The 16,940-nt window shown below is 46.7% G+C and overlaps 2 protein-coding genes across 5 annotated transcripts in view; one reads left to right on the top strand and one right to left on the bottom strand.

Moving 5' to 3' along the window:
• The window catches only part of BICRAL (BICRA like chromatin remodeling complex associated protein), a 106,966-nt gene extending 93,216 nt beyond the window's left edge, over positions 1 to 13,750 (bottom strand). The window contains exons 1-2 of one of the 4 annotated variants that reach the window (XM_059177996.1): positions 13,728 to 13,745; positions 5,300 to 5,433 (exon numbers count right to left, since the gene is read on the bottom strand). The gene's annotated coding sequence lies outside the window, so the exon portion shown is untranslated. Of the gene's footprint in view, positions 1 to 5,299; positions 5,662 to 13,676; positions 13,695 to 13,727 lie in introns of those variants that run through there. The other 3 variants (XM_059177997.1, XM_059177998.1, XM_059177999.1) reach the window with 3 other exon arrangements.
• Positions 13,751 to 13,919: 169 nt separating this feature from the next.
• On the top strand, positions 13,920 to 15,226 carry TBCC (tubulin folding cofactor C). The gene has a single exon (XM_059178001.1). It carries the CDS (start codon positions 14,014 to 14,016, stop codon positions 15,046 to 15,048), a length of 1,035 nt encoding a protein of 344 aa, XP_059033984.1. The 5' UTR covers positions 13,920 to 14,013; the 3' UTR covers positions 15,049 to 15,226.
• The last annotated feature ends 1,714 nt before the right edge of the window (positions 15,227 to 16,940 follow it).

The raw sequence follows: 16,940 nt of genomic DNA, 5'->3' as shown, positions 1-16,940 counted from the left end.
ATAAATAAGTAAAATCTTAAAAAAAAAAAAAGATTTTATTTTTAAGTAATCTCTACACCCAACATGGGGCTTGAACTTAGTCACAAGGTCTACCAACTGAGCCAGCCGGATGCCCCTCTTTTGTCATTTTTAAAAGACCACCATCCACTAAATGGATTTCATGATCTTACTGCATTGGAACATATGACATGGAAACAGTAGTTTATAGTATTTCACAGAAAAGTATCATTTTATGGCAAATAATGAAATCCCACTAAAGAAGGGGGCCTTAAAAATTCCAGGCAGAAGAGTTGACAAAGAGTAAACTTTTTGCTTCTTATTTAACTTTCAACTTCCAGGACACTTTACAAGTATTTGATCTTAGTAAATGAACACTTCAACAAAAACTTTTAAACAATCTCAAAACCTTGTGGGTCGCACTATTCTCTTTACACTGAAGAAAGAAAGAAACTGAAGCAGAAAAGTTACCTCCACCTCTCACCGCCCCCCTCACAGTCTGTATTTAAAACATATCTGTTCAGGGATTACAATTCAGCAATATCTTTTAAACAATCTTAAAATCGTTGCTTCAAATTATGACATACAGCACAAACAGGTCCTGGCAAGGTTACCACGGAGATTAAGGGAGATAATATAAGGGAAGTACATGGTGGCTCCTGCTACCATTCAGGTTCTCAGGTTATCTTTTCTTGGCTATGTCTGATCTCTACATGGCCAGAGGCTCAATCACTCCCTGAGCACCTGCCCTGCTGGGCAATAGAGAACAGGGTCTCTCACAGAGTGTACTGGCTCCATGAATAAAAACAAATACCATTAGCAACTCAGATTCTATGCAAACTACTGCAGCCACTCTGGAAAACACGATGGAGGTTTCTCAAAAAGTTAAGAATAGAGGCAAGCCTGGGTGGCCCAGTCCGTTAAGCTTCTGAGTCTTGATTTTGGCTTAGGTCATGATCTCAGGGTCATGGGATAGAGCTCTGAGTTGGGTTCCATGCTCAGTGGGCAGTCTACTTGAGATTCTCTCTTCCTCTCCTTCTGTTTTTTTTTTTTTTTTTAAGATTTATTTATTTATTTGTCAGGGAGAGAGCACAAGCATGGGGGATGGCAAAGGGAGAAGGAGAAGTAGACTCCCCACTGAGCAGGGAGCCCGATGCAGGGCTTGATCCCAGGACATTGGGATTACGACCTGAGCCGAAGGCAGCCGCTTAACCAACTGAACCACCCAGGCGTCCCATATCTTTTTTTTTTTTTTTTTAAGTTAAACTAGAACTACCCTCTGATCCAGCAATTGCACTACTAGGTATTTTTATTCAGAGAATAAAAAAATACTAATTCAAAGGGATATATGCACCCTGACATTTGCAGCAGCATTATCTACAACAGCCAAACTGTGGAAATAGCCCAAGTGTTCATCAACTGATGAAAGAATGAAGATGTGGTATATATACAGTGGGATATTACTCAGCCAAAAAAAAAAAAAAGTAAACTTGCCATTTGGGGTGAATTATCACTAGTGAGTACAATGCTAAGTGAAATAAGTCAGTCAGAGAAAGGCAAATACCATATGATTTTACTCACATATGAATGAGCAAAGGGACAGAAAGAGAGAGAGAGGCAATCCAAGAAACAGACTCTTAACCTTAGAGAACACACTGATGGCTACCAGAGGGCAGCTGGGTGGGAGGATTAAGGAGGGCTTGTGTTGTGATGAGCACCAGCTGTGGGCTGTTGTATGGAAGTGCTGAACCACTATATGGTACACTTGAAACTAATATTACACTGTATGCTAACTAACTAAAATTTAAATAGTAAGTTTATACACATACATGATAAAAAATAAATTGGTTTTTCGGGGCGCCTGGGTGGCTTAGTGGGTTAAAGCTTCTGCCTTCCGCTCAAGTCATGATCCCAAGGTCCTGGGATCGAGCCCCACATTGGGCTCTCTGCTCAGCGGGGAGCCTGCTTCCCACTCTCTCTGTCTCTGCCTGCCTCTCTGCCTACTTGTGATCTCTGTCAAATAAATAAATAAATAATCTTAAAAAACTAAATAAATTGGCTTTTGGACCTTGAAAACTACAAATAAATCCCTAGAATTCTAGAGTGCCTGGGCTGAACAATTCATTTATTCCTCCAACAGATAATTATTGTCAGCCTCCCATGCTAGGCATGGTGCCATATTCTGGGATTATGGGATCCAAAAAACAGTAGATACAACCACAGTCCTTAGGATGTCTACAGTCAAAGAGTTTAGAGTTTGGGAAAATATGACACATTCCATTAGTATTACATAACATACAACTGTTTGACACTCTCTTATTTATAAAGTGAGGTAAGATCAGTGGTTCCCCAAGGTAAAGATTTCATAGATAGAAAGGCTGTCATAAAAGAAATACTTAAAAAAAAAAAGAAAAAGAAAAAAGAAAAATGATATGCTCTATTAATATAATTCTTTAAACTGAATTAATTGTCAAGAAAAAAGAATCACCACATATCCTTATTTTTCCCTTCAACTATAAGCCAAGTTTTATCCTGATATATTAAAGGATTTGTCAGAGCTTGCACAGGTCTCTCTTCCTGGGATTCTCTCGTTTTCTTTTGCAGGACTACTTACATGTAGCATATGCCCAAATATCCCCAGAATTGCAGAAACCCTGGACAGTAAAGGGCCCTTTATGAGACAGTATATAATGCACCTAGCAAATTCTGCTTCTACTACTCACCTTGAGGACTGAGAAATGTTCTGGCACAAAGGTCCAGCAACTAGCAGGCAGAAAGAGAACTGGCAATAGCTGACGGTCTACCACAGGTCTGCCCAATAGTTGGTACTTTTCCCACACATTACTTAACATCACAACAATCCTGGGGGAAATATATTTTTCTTTATCTCCACTTCACAATTGGAGGAAACTGAGCTCAGAGAGGTTGTGCATCATGCTCAGGGTCACAGAGCTAGTAATCAGCATTTAAACTCAGATCTGTCCACTTATTACCGACACTCTACTTCACTGACAGGAAGAGAAAGGACAGATACAGGAAAGTTTTTTAGAGATGTATATGCCTTTGCCACAAAAAGAATTTGAAATGATACTCAAAAGACAATTTAGGTAGCTGACTATCTGTCCCTCCTTCTATGAGTCAACAGCTTCGGAGCCTCTAACTCAGCCTCTTTCCTGATCAGCTCAGCAGACTTTGTCTGTCCCTTTCCCTAGAAATAAGAACAAGAAGCCCCTTCCAACTTCTAATCACAGTGCTAGGAGAGCTCTTGCTTCTGGCCCGTCTTCAGCTGTTAACTCATCTATTTAACATCTATCAGGCACTTCCTGTGTAGCTGGCACTGTGCTAGGCAGACAGCTAGAACAGGACACATCCATGCTTGGAGAAGCCCAAGCTATAGAATACGTATCTATAAATAGATACTGACCTCACAAATGGATAGGCATTCACCCAGAGCCAATGGAAGGCAGAATCTGGAAAGGCTTCCAGGAAGAGGTGTGTAAAATGGGTCTGGTGGGAGGCAAGGCCCCCACGTGGAGATTAGAGAATCACAGGCAGTAGGACAAGGAAGCAAGAAGCAGGTCCCAAATGGAGTCACCAGCTCGCTCTCCAAACATGCTCTTCCTGGTTCACTATCTCTCGCACCAGGATCACCACGGACCCAGCTCCTCAAGCCCAAACCTTCCACAACTCTCTGCCCTCCTTTATCCCTCACCTCCAGTGAGTCAGAGTCCTGTGTAGTCTCCTAAATCTCTCATATGTTACCCCCTTCCTTCTCTCTCTTCACTCCTCATCGTAGCCTGGGACCTCTGCTTCTCCTTGGCTCCAGAGACAGCCTCCAAACTGGTTATCAGGTTACTTTTGTTCCAAGAGAATCCATTCCACATAGAGCATCCAGCCCGATTCTTTCTTAAGGGACGGTGGGGAGGAAAAAGTGATCTGCATCTGTCATTATCCTGTCAGAATCCTTCCCCAGTTCCTAGTCACTTCAATGTTAAGCCCAAACTTCGAGACCCCTGGTGGTCTGGCCTCGGCTCACTACACCAAGCTCAACTCTGATCACTTACAGCTTTAATGTGCTGCAGGTCCTAAAACAGGGTGGCTTACAACCCTGGCTGCCCACTAGGACCACATGGAGAGCTTTATAAAACACCAGTGTCGGGGTGCCTGGGTGGCTCAGTGGGTTAAGCCTCTGCCTTTGGCTCAGGCCACAATCCCAGGGTCCTGGGATCGAGCCCCGAATGAGGCTCTCTGCTCAGCAGGGAGCCTGCTTCCCCCTCTCTCTCTGCCTCTCTGTCTACTTGTGGTCTCTGTCTGTCAAATAAATAGATATAATTTTAAAAAAATAACAACAAAAAAAACACCAGTGCCAAAGTCCCATTCCCAGGGATTCCTCCCAGGACTACCAATGTGCAGCCAGGGCAGAGGGCACTGCTCTCATTGAACATATCTTTTTCTCACGTCCGGGTTTACTGCCATGTCTCTATTGCTAGAGGCACTGGAACTCTCCTAGCTTCCTGGCCATCAGGCTAGGGACTTCTTGTCTTTCTCACTGTTGTATTTCCAGCACCTAGAACGGTACCCAGATCATAGCTGGTGCTCCAGGAATATCCACAGAAAGGAGTGATAAGTGATTTCTTTCCCCCACTTCTCCAAGTTAGATCTCACTCATTTTTCAAGATTCAGCTTAGATTTTCTAAAAGACACCCCCTTACCCACCCCATTCCTCTGGTCTGGATTAGGTTACTGTGGGTGATCTTAGCACCCAGGACTCCCCCCATTAGAGGGTGTATCATCCCACCACATTGTCTGTATCCCTCACTTAGGCTGTAAACTCAGAGGGGGGCCCTGTCTGTGTGTTCAGCACCTTGCAGAGTGCCTAGCACATGGTTGGGTCTGACTAAGTGCAGCCGAGTAAGTAGAAGTGGGTGAGCATGGTGTGCTGGTGTTATGGCGAGTGTGGTGTGGCACTGGTGGGAGAGGAGGCAGAGGAGGTACACTTGGAACAGGCTGAGAAGGGCCTGGTAACAGCACTAAGGAATTGGAACAGTACTGGACAATAGGGAGGCAGCAGAAGTTTGAAGTGAAGTGACTTCAACAGTTGGGTTTTAGGGCAGTCACTATCTGAGGCTTGGAGGGCTGGGGGAACGCCAGGTGGCACTGGGTAGGGAACCAGCTGGGAGTCTAGAACAATAGCCCAGGGAGAAGAAGATGAGGGGGGTGCCCAGAACTGAGAGAGAGACTTGCAGCTGTGAGGCCCCGGGAGGGAGAATGAGGCACCGTCACCTTCTGCTTGGGAGCTTACCGATGTGGCGTTGGGAGCACAGTCGGGTGGTGTTAGAAGCTTGGACTCGGGAACCAGGATGGCTCAAATCTTAGCTCTGCCACTTGCTAGGTCTTGGTCCTGAGGAAATCACTGTCATTTCTTCAATTGTTCGTCTGTTAAATGGAGACAGCAGTAGTTCCTACCTCGCAGGAATGTTAAGACTAAATAAGATAATACATGTAAATGTTCAGCCACTGCCTGGCACATGGTGAATGTCATGTAAGAGTTAGCAGAACGATTTCTATTATATAGCATGGCGGATTACCCTCGAAGATGGTGGCCCATTCCTTCCATCTCTCTCTAGAGGCCTCCGGCCCCACCCACCAGGAGGCGGAGTCTGTTTCTCCTCCCCTTGAATCTGCGGTGGCTTTGTGATTTGCTTTGACCAAAAGAATGCACTAGAAGTGACACTGTACCGATTTGGTCCAAGCCTAAATGGGCCTAGTGGCCTCTGCTTATACCCCTTTGGAAGTCAGGCACCATGCAAAGTTGAAGTTCAACCACCACAGGCTAAGAGACCAAGCATAAGGGAGAGACCACCAGGAGAAGCTAGGTACACCAGGCAACAGCTAGCACTAAGGACCCAGATGTGGGAGGGAGGCTATCTTGAACACTCCAGCCCCAGCTGAGCCCACAGAATTGTGAGAAATAATAAATTATTGTTATTTTAAGCCATTAAGTTTTGGGATGGTTATGCAGCAACAAAGACTCAAAACTTACATAGAGGAGAAAAAGAGTATCACTGGGGCACAGAGGATTTCATTTTAGGCCCTCTACTTCAGATGGGGTATTTTTTGTTTGTTTTATTAAGATGAGGTATTTTGGATAGAAGATAGTTCCGAGGACAGTAAATAGTGACTTGGCAATTGCTAGAAGGGTGTTGGCAGTTCAGGGTCAGGCTTAGGAGAGAGGTGGAGGAGGCAGGGAATGGAGAGGTGGTCAGCATGTGGACAGGAGTCTTAGGAGAAGGTAAGGTGGCCAAGGAGGCGAGAAGGATGAGGAGGGAGTACCGGGAGAGAATCCTGACTTCACGGGTATTTAACGGGTGGGCAGAGAGATGTCTATGAAGGAGACAAGAAGCAGCAGTGATAAGAGACAGACACAGAACTAAAAACCAGAAGCTGTGCTTCGAAAAGAGGTACTCAGCTCTTCGAGCTGCAAACAGCAACGGGTTTGAAGTTAGAGGGGAAGAGAGCAATCTCGCATTCAAATAAAGTGACAGAGGCAGAAGTCAGATGAGAAGGGGCTAAGGAGGGATGACAATCGAGAAATGTAGATTATGGTTTTAAGACATAGCAAATGTAGACATAGCATATGTAGATTATGGTTTCAAAAGTCTGTGGTTAAAACCAAACTCATAGAAAAAGGGAGTAGGCTGGTGGTTGCCAGGAGCAAGGGATTGTGGAGGGATGGGTGAAGATGGTCAAAACGTACAAACTTCCAGGGGTGCCTGAGTGGCTCAGTTGGTTAAGCGTCTGCCTTTGGCTCAGGTCATGATCCTGGAGTCCTGGGGTCGAGTCCTGCATGGGGCTCCCTGCTTAGAAAGAAGTCTGCTTCTCCCTCTGCCTGCTGCTTCCCCTGCTTGTGCTCTTTCTCTCTCTTTCCCTCTCATTTTATCTCAAATAAATAAATAAAATCTTAAAAAAAAAAAAAAAGTACAAACTTCCAGTCATAAGATGAATAGGTTCTGGAGATGTGACGTACAGCACAGTGGCTATAGTTAACAACACTGTATTGTGTATTGAAAGTTGCTGTGAGAGTAGATCTTAAAAGTTCTCACCAGACACACACATGAAAGGTAACTATGTGAAATGATGGATATATTAACTAACTCTTGTGGTGGTTACTTTGCAATACACACATATGTATATCAAACCATCATGCTGTATGCTTAAACTCACACAATGTTATATACCAAATTAAATGGCCGCAAAGCTGGGGGGAAAATAAACCTAATTACCTATACCCCAAAAATTGTTCTTAAAAAATAGAACACTGTAGGGGCGCCTGGGTGGCTCACTTGATTAAGCATCCAACTCTTGATTTTAGCTCAGATCACAATCCCAGGGTCATGAGATTGAGCCCCACACCAGGCTCTGTGCGGGTTGTAGAGCCTGCTTAAGATTCTCTCTCTCTCAGGGCGCCTGGATGGCTCAGTGGGTTAAAGCCTCTGCCTTCAGCTCAGGTCATGATCCCAGAGTCCTGGGATTGAGGCCTGCATCGGGATCTCTGCTCAGAGGGAGCCTGCTTCCTCTTCTCTCTCTGCCTGCTTCTCTGTCTACTTGTGATCTCTGTCAAATAAATAAATAAAATCTTTAAAAAAAAAAAAGATTATCTCTCTCCCGGGACACCTGGGTGGCTCAGGGGGTTAAGCCTCTGCCTTCAGCTCAGGTCATGATCCCAGGGTCCTCGCATTGGCCCCACATCGGGCTCTCTGCTCAGCAGGGAGCCTGCTTCCTCCTCTCTCTCTGCCTGCCTCTCTGCCTACCTGTGATCTCTCTCTGTCAAATAAATAAATAAAATCTTAAAAAAAAAAGAGAGAGAAAAGGAAGAAAGAGCATCCACTTAAGTGGATGATGGGACAAAAAGAAAATTGTTGTAAGTTGAGGGAACCTACTTGCTGGAAAGAGATGCTGAAGAAGAGAGAGGAAAGATCCTGAAGGAAGAGAGGATGAGTGTGGCTGGAGGTCCCAGAAACATGAAGGGGAAGGGATATGGAAACTCAGGTGGATGGCTTTGCTTTGGTTGAGAAGGTAAAGATGAAGAGGTGGATCTTCACAGACAAACTATAATTGAGATGGGAGGCAAGTTCAGGTTCCCAACTGGTGAGCTTTTTCCTCTGTGAAGAGGAGGTAAGCTCATCTGCTGACAGGCAGTGGGGCTCCTGGGAAGTGACAGAACTTTCTTTTTCTTTTCTTCTTCTTCTTCTTCTTTTTTTTTTTTTTTTTTTTTTTTTTTAAGATTTTATTTATTTGAGAGAGAGCACATACAGGGGGAGTGGGGGAGAGGGGAGGAAGCAGAGCAGAAGGAGAGGAGGGAGTCTGATGTGGGTAGCCACCCCCCATGATGACCTGAGCCTGTTAGGCACTTAACTGAACTACCCAGGCACTCCATGATAGAACTTCCTGAAGAGTCTTATGCGGAATTAACCAAGGACTGCAGGTGACAAGCCTCAGACTCTTCTGGAAAAGTTGCTTTACGTGGATTCCCTGCCTTCTGAGGGTCAGGTTCTCAACACCAGCTTCTTCCCTGGGGCCTACCCCATACCCCACGTCCCTTCCCTGAGTTGGTCTCTGGGAGGTTCTCAGTCATTCCCTCATTCATTCTCCGAGTGCTGATAATCTACACCCCCCAGCCTCACTTCTCTGGGCAACATACTGATCCTCTTCCCACAAAGCTTTCTTTCTTTCTTTCTCTTTTTTTTTTTTTTAAAAAAAGATTTTATTTATTTATTAGACACAGAGAGAGAGACCACAGTAGGCAGAGAGGCAGGCGGGGGGGGGGGGTGGGAGTCGGCCCCCTGCTGAACAGAGAGTCTGATGTGGTTCTCGATCCAGGACCTGAGATCATGACCTGAGCTGAAGGCAGAGGATTAACCCACTGAGCCACCCAGGCGCTCCCCCCCCCCACAAAGCTTTCAAACCTTACCCACACTTATAGAGAAGCCCAACCCTTCCCTCCCATATCCAGCAGAGGACCTCACTGCCTCCTTTATAGAGAACACAGAAACCATCCTACTCAGCTGCTGATTACCAAACATACAAATTTACCTACAGCTGCACCCTCTCCTGCTGATACAGCATTTTTTTAAAAAATGCAGTTTAATTTAGGGGGCCTTGATTAGTATTTCTGAAATGCAGTAAGTAGAACAGAAAATAGTATCTAGTGTACATTGTAAGCGTATTTACTGTTTCTTACAGCCTCTGTTTCGATTACCATGCATCTGTTACTGTGGGCTGAGGTCAAATAGTTTGTGTATGTTGGAAAACATGCAACAATAAAAAGTTTAAACAACAACATTGCAATGTTGCTCTATTTAGGATGGATCCTTGTACCCGTGCCTGTGCTTTGGGACCCACTCCCCCTACCTAGCCTTTTCAAGACCCTTCTACTATGAACCTTATGTTTCTTTGTAAAAAAACAAAAACCTCTCACTGGCCTCCTCCTATCCCCCAGTTACTGTCCCTTCCCCTTCGCAGGAGAACTTCTCCAAAGAGTTATCTGTGTTTGTCACTAGCTCCATTACCACCATCACCCCCACCCCGCCCAAGTCTACTGCCCACAGCAGTCCTCTGGAATTTTCTCCAGAAAGTCAGCAGTGACTCCATGAGCCCATACATCTAGAAGATACTTTACAGTGCTTACTCACTTCTTACGCTTACTCACCCTTCCAGCCTCACTTAAGCCCCACAGAAGTCTTCACTGATCTCCCCAACAAGGTCAAACCTCCCCCTGGCAGCACTCACTGTTCCTCTTTCTTCTGTAACTGTTGTCAGATGTCACTGTTACACTTTTACATGTTTGTGCCATTATTGGCCCAGTTAGCCCTCCTCAAGGAGGAAAGGGACTCTGTCTTTATTCACCTTGGCAGCCTGAAGGGGTCTGTGGGCTCAGCAGGGGGCTCAGCAAGTGCTTCATAAACTGATGCTAGATTCAAAAATGGCCTTGGGTGTACAATGATGAAAAGCGTTCCAGAAAACTGAAGGGGGTTGAAGGCGAGGAGAGCTAGGGGCAGAGGTGGAAGGAAGGGGCTTGCTCCAGTCGGGCTTCCCAGACCAACCTGGAGCCTTTGCAAGGACAGCACATGCCAAGGACATGCTGTCGTCTTTCCGGGTCAGGAAAGTCAGCAACTAAGTTGGGAAATTTGCCTAATGTTAAATATTTGGCATGTAGAGCTCTTTAATGAATGCTTTATATCTGCTATATAGTCAATATTTGCTGAAAGATGTTACCTCCTTTTTGGAATGCAGCTACTAGAAAACAGGGCCTGGACCTCTTTGTTTGCCTGGTATCTCCCATCCACACCGGGTCTCTGCTAAATTCCACAGAACAGCAAAAGGCCTTATTCCTGGCTGTCTGGCCGTAACTGAAGACTGCTTCTTGAGCTGAAATGTTCTCATTTTCTTTGGCATACTAATACATAAATATTCACTAATGATATGAAAAGATCAAGTGAATACAACAAATACTTAGCATCCAATACGGTATGGAGATGCGACCGGCAACATCCAGACAGGGAGAAACTCTACTGAACAAATGATCAGGCTCTTCCAACGCAACAATTGCTCAGGCATGGGGGTGGCTTTAGAAGTGATTAAAGTAACTGAAGGAACAGATCAACTAGACACATTGTGTGGAACTTTTTGGGATCCTTAGTCAATAAGTAACTTAAAAGGGAGGAAATTATAGCATAATCAAGGAAATATGAATACAGACTGGAACTCTGATAATAAGGAAACTTCACTATGTTTCGGGAATGTGGTGATGGTATGTAGGTCATGTTTTAAAAAGGCAGTCCTCATCCTTTTGAGACATACTGAAATACTCACAGATTGTAAAAGATGAAATCATACAATGTCTAGGATTTGCTGTAAAATAATTAGGGGGATGGGGTGTGTAAGTGGCCAGAGTTTTGGAAGAAACCAGACTGTCACTTGGTAACTTGAAGCTAGGGTGATGAGAACCCACCCCCTTCACTGTCCCTCTTACTAGGTTTGAAATTTTGAAGATGTTAAAAAATCAATCTCACAACAGAATCATAAACCATAAATGTTTGTTAAGTAATTTTTGAAGTCTGGAACACTTTAGGAGTCTTTCAAGATGTCTCAAAGAGAAAAGCAGTCCTTGATTCACAAGCTCTTTGAAATTTTGAAAGTAGGATTCAGAGTTCTTGTGCTGTTTGCCTTTTGCCACATGTCACATTGTTGTCATGAATCACCCTGTCTCCCGGCATTGGAACAGGCCCTCCCCTCTCAGGACTTGGGATCCCTTTCAAGGATGCACACTGAACTGACTGCCCTCAAATATCAGAAGAAAGACCCCAATACAGCCTGGCACCTGCTAGAGATTTTCTGGCTCTCCTGTTGCTTTTGAACATAGAAATGTAGCTTCATGTTCCTATCTTGGCCACCTACCTTGGCTTGCAGCTCTGCTGGGGGCTGCAGGGAACTGTCAAGCCAATGTTTCATGAGGATCACATCACCAACCCCGGCCCATTCCCACTCAGGCTCCACATCAGTCTCTGAAACTGCCTTCAGGCGGGGGGGGGGGGGGGGGGGGGGGGGGGGGGGGTAAGGGGAGGTGTCAATAGGCTGACCTGCATGTTTTCATCAAAGGACAGGAAGGGGCTATTCTTTCTCATAAGAGTTTGAACTGGGGCGCCTGGGTGGCTCAGTGGGTTAAGCTTCTGCCTCAGCTCTAGTTGTGATCTCAGGGTCCAGAGATCGAGCCTCCCACAGGGCTCTCTGCTCAGCAGGGAGACTGCTCCCCCCTGTCCCCCACCCCCATCTCTGCCTGCTTCTCTCCCTACTTGTGATCTCTCTGTCCAATAAATAAATCTTAAAAAAAAAAAAAAAGAGAGAGAGAGAGAGAGTTTGAACTATTCAGAAACTTCCAAGGTCTACTGGCCTTTATGTCAAAACCTGTTTGGGGGCAGAAATGAATTTCTCGGGAAGGTCTCACGACGTTCAATTCCACTTACGATAACAGACACTACCAACCACCAACAGATTCACTGTGGCTAACACAGAAATGTTGCCTCATGCACCTGCAGCTCCAGTAAACCTCATTCCGCTACAAACTTTCTTAATTTGAGTGCGACAAGTTCAACTGCTGAAAAACTTAAGGAAGGCAGGTCGGTTTTTGTTTTTTGTTGTTTCCCTAGCAAAATAAATCTTAAACCTTCCTTGCTTAAATCAACTCTTTACAAAATAAAGCGGCTATTGCATTCCCCCGATTTAGACAAGATAACCAGCTACATCTCATTCACTAGCCTCAGAACCAAACCTCACAAAAAGCAAAAAGCCTTATCCAGCTTGCACATAAAACAAAGCGGACGAAAACGAAGAATATATACAAGTACAAACACAGAAAAATTTTACCACCCAGTTCCTGGTTTCCAGCCGCTGCACACACATACACACTGGACACCCCCACCCCTCACCCTGGCGAGCAATTTGACGAGCGCTGTGATCTGTGCTTGCCTGCAGTGGAGAAATACAGGAATTTATGTGTTGTGTTTTGTTGTTTTAAATGGGAAGGGAAGGAGGACAGTGGGGCGCGAAAAACTGGAAATAAGTCTTAATTTTCTCGTTTCTTCCCATCTTTCTCTGCATCCAAATGCAGACGTATCAGTGAAATTTCAAGTGACAGTTTCTTGGACAAATACCCCCAATTAGAAACGGTGGAGGCTGGGAACGCGGCGGAGAGCAGGGTGAAACCAAAGCCTTGCAGGGCGGGCGGGGTTAAAGACGCGCCCCGCGCTCGGCGGGCTGCACCGAGCACGCGAGGTTGCGGCGGGCCCGCAGCCGGCGGCGTCTCGGCTCTGAGCCCGCCGGTTGCCCGGCGTTTTGCTACTGACTACGCCGGCTCGGCGGCCCACTAACACCTCCGCCTGATCCTGACTTTGGGCTAGGCTCATTCACTTCCGGTGACAAATCCCTCCCACCACCTCTAGAAATAATGTAACATTTCCCCCAAGGCTTTCCTAAAGACCGACGGCCCCACGGAGAGCTGCAGAGCCGGGGGCTGGGAGTGTCACCCCCGCGCCGCCAGCAGCGCTCAGCTGCGGAGGGAGGGACCGCGAAGTGGGGAGGGGGGACGTGGGAGGAAGAGGAAGGGGGTGTGGAATCTCACCCTCCCCCGCCCCCACCCCTCCGACCGCAGCAATTGGCCAAAAAAATAGTAATCCGTTTTTAGACTACCCCTGGGCCCCCGGAACCCGGTTGCAATGAGAAACCCAGTCTCTCCCATCCGGGTGCCCCTCGCCTACTCCCGCCCCCGTAAGTGCCTGCGGGAATCCAGGAGACCCCAGGCCACGCCGAACTGCTGCGGCTGAGAGGGGAAGGCGGGTAGAATAAGGGTTTGGGGACGGCAGGAATGGGTTGGGGGAGGGGGTGGTGGAAAGGAAAAGAAAAAACCAGAGGCATGCAAGCGGCTCCCTAGCCAGCTGTTCCAGCTGCCGCTTCCTCCGGCGCGGGCCGGGCGGTGCAATATACCCCCCCTCCATCTTTCTCACCACTGCCTGTCCCCCCCACCCACCATACGCACACATTCCCCCCACCAGTAGCGGATCTCCGGCCCGTAAGGGGGTAGTAGGGAGGAGCCGGGGGGAGGGGGAGGCCTGCGAGTTTCTAACCTTGTTCTTATAAACAAACCCACATGTGCAGCTGCCGCTGCTGCAACTCACCCCACAATCCCGGATATAAGTCCTGCCCCTTTAAGAGGAAAAAAAGCTTCCCCCTCCTGTCTCCCACCCCACCCATCCACAAGGACCTTTGTCTCCCCACCCCTCTTGTCACTCGGCCCCGCCTCATATCCCCGCCCCCTTCGACGCAGAGGGACCAATGGGCGAAGAAAATAAGGCCGGGGCTGACGTAAGCGTGTCCGGCCAATCACAGGACGCGTTGGTGGGCGGCCCCAGGGAGGGCGCGCCCTGAGGAAGCAAGGTAGGAGAAAGGAAACTGGATGTCAAGATGGAGCGCGCTGGTTGCTCCGCTGCCGCGGCAAACGGGGCCATGGGTTCGCCGCGGGACCGGAGCATGGTGCCTGAACGACTTCAAAGACGAGAACAAGAGCGGCAACTGGAGGTAGAAAGGCGGAAGCAAAAGCGGCAGAACCAGGAGGTGGAGGAGGAGAAGAGCGACTTTTTCGCCGCCGCCTTCTCTCGGGAGCAAGCGGCGGTGGGAGAGCTTCTGAAGAGCGGGGAATCCTTGGAGCAGCTGGAGGAGGCGGCTGCTCGGCTCCAGGGCCTGCAGAAACTTCTCAACGACTCGGTTTTGTTTCTGGCCGCCTACGACCTGCGGCAGGCACAGGAGGCGCTGACGCGGCTGCAGGCGATCCTGGCCGAGCGGCGCCAGGAGCTGCAACCCAAAAAGCGTTTCGCCTTCAAGACCCGGAGGAAGGACGCTGCTTCGGGCACCAAAGTCGACGCGGGTCCTGGCGCCCCGGCCGCGGAAGGCGTCCCGACCTCCCCGCCGCCATTGAAGGAGGAGGGAGGCATCGGCTCCAGCTTTGTCTGCGGCTTCTCCAATGTGGAGTCCCAAGCCTTGGAGAAGCGGGCGGAGGAGCTGCACCAGCGCGACGTCCTTTTGACCGATCTGAGCAAATGCACAATCAAACTGTATGGCAATCCCAACACCGTGCGGCTGGCCAAAGCCCGAAGTTGCACACTGCTCTGCGGCCCGGTGTCCACCTCTGTGTTCCTGGAGGACTGCAGTGATTGCGTGCTGGCCGTGGCCTGCCAACAGCTCCGCGTACACACTACGAGAGACACCCGTATCTTTTTGCAGGTGACCAGCAGGGCCATCGTGGAGGACTGCAGCGGGATCCAGTTCGCCCCCTATACCTGGAGCTACCCGGGCATCGACAAGGACTTCGAGGGCTCTGGTTTAGATAGGAGCAGAAATAACTGGAACGACGTCGACGATTTCAACTGGCTGGCCCGGGATATGGCCTCCCCGAACTGGAGTATTCTCCCTGAAGAAGAGCGAATGATCCAGTGGGACTAAACAGTTGTCGCTGTGTTCTTCACTCCTACCAAATACTTCCCGTGTGGGACCAGCTCCTGCTAATGGGACCTCAGAGTTTACTTATTGTTTTCATACTTTGTATTTTTTCAGTATTTTAAGGCATGAGATTGTGATAGGCTCCTACTTGTGATTTCCATTAAATTCACCATAGGTCTAACACTTTGAAGCATTTTTGCTGTTTCAGTAATGTGTAGTAGCTTTGATTTGACCATGATCGTTTGAAGCAGCAAGAGGAAGAGTGTGGGTGTGTGTTGGTTATTAGTGGTTTGTGGCGTTTAAAACTTAATGACAAAGTAGGCCCTCAGTAAATATTTAATAAATGAATTTAATAGTGCTCTGTTAGGAGCCAGTTAATGTAAAGTATGGTATCAAACCTGTGCAAAACACTAGTAATTGAGAGCTCTTGAATTGAAGGTTTGACTTCCACAGGTATTACTCGGCAGGGCGGTGCGTAGACCGGTGTTGAGACCGGTGTTGAGACCGGTGTTGAGACGGTGTTCAGGTGCACATTCGCTTTGGCTTCTGGAATCCAGCTACGCATCTAGTTGTTTTGATCCAGAGTTTTGGCATTGACCCCAGGAGGCTCATGAGGCTTAACCTACTGTAAAGCAATAATAATTATAGCTACCAGTTTTTTTGTGCCCTTAAAAGGTCACAGACAATGTTCTAAGCACCTTACTCATGTAAACATGTCAAAGTCCAGAAAATCTTGAGGGAGGTTCTGTTAGCACCATTTTTCAGGTGAGGCCGGTCAGTCGCCTGAGTCACACAGCTTACGTGGACTAGAATTTGAAACCAGGTGGTGTGGCTTCAGAGCCCACCTTCGCAACCCCTACAACATAGTGATTTTGAATAGTGTTAGTTGAGTTGGAAAGAGAGCTTCCAAAGTCATTAAAGAGGGCAAAATGCTTTTCCTGATAGCTCAGGAATAAATATCCTACATATCCTCACAGAAAAACCAACTAGCTGAGACTTAATTTTTTCCACACACTTTGCTATAATTTTCAACTATTAAATATTTGGCATTCTGCCCTGTTATCACCCATTATTCCTAAGTGGAAATTTAAGAGTTTCAAAAGCTTTTTTGGGTCTAGTGGCCTTATAACTGCAGACATGATTTTAATAATGACCACAGGCATTAAAATGCTTGTAGTACTTTAAGTATTTATATGTTCTATCTTGTTCCAAAAAAGAACTTAAGGTAGCTTTTAGGATATGTGAAATGTAGCAAGATAACAAATGAGAAGGAGGAACAAGGATAGAGTCACCCAGGCATAACTGAGGCCGGTAAAAACTGTGGCCTACCAAGCTCTGTTCTAGCTAGAGATGAATCTGGAATTTTTTTCCTTCAACTATCGGCTGACTTGAAATAAGCCTAATCATGTCACAATGTGCAACATCTACAAAGGAAAGGGGCAAAAATAAAAATCTGTTGCTTCGTAGAATGAATTCTGGTAATAAAAAGAGACAACATGTAATGAAATTCTCAACTATGTGTTCACATAAGAAACTCGGACTGGTATTGTAAAGCAATGCTTCTAAAGACAGTTTAACACCAAGTGCCCTTCAGGAAAAAAAAAAAAAACATGCTTATGGCACTGATGGGCTTGTCATTCCTATTTGCGGAAGGAACTTCCACAGGACAGTTAAGTAGTTGCATCCAAAAAAAAAGTCCCTGCAGTCTGTAGTAGATAATAAAAACAAAATCATGGCTGTTTGAACCATAGTTGGTGCTTGCTAATCTCAGCTGAGCTTTCCTCTAACTTTTGAAGTTCTCTTTCTGACCTCCACAGCTTTACTCTACCCTATGTCTCTTAGGACAGTTCTTTCCTTTCATTATGATTCCAGCAGCCCTTGAATTTGAGTATTAC

The sequence above is a fragment of the Mustela lutreola genome, chromosome 6 (genome assembly GCF_030435805.1).
Source record: "Mustela lutreola isolate mMusLut2 chromosome 6, mMusLut2.pri, whole genome shotgun sequence".
In the NCBI taxonomy this organism is placed as follows: domain Eukaryota; kingdom Metazoa; phylum Chordata; class Mammalia; order Carnivora; family Mustelidae; genus Mustela; species Mustela lutreola.
Note: the sequence above shows the minus strand (reverse complement) of the source record. Positions and strands in the feature narration are given on the sequence as shown.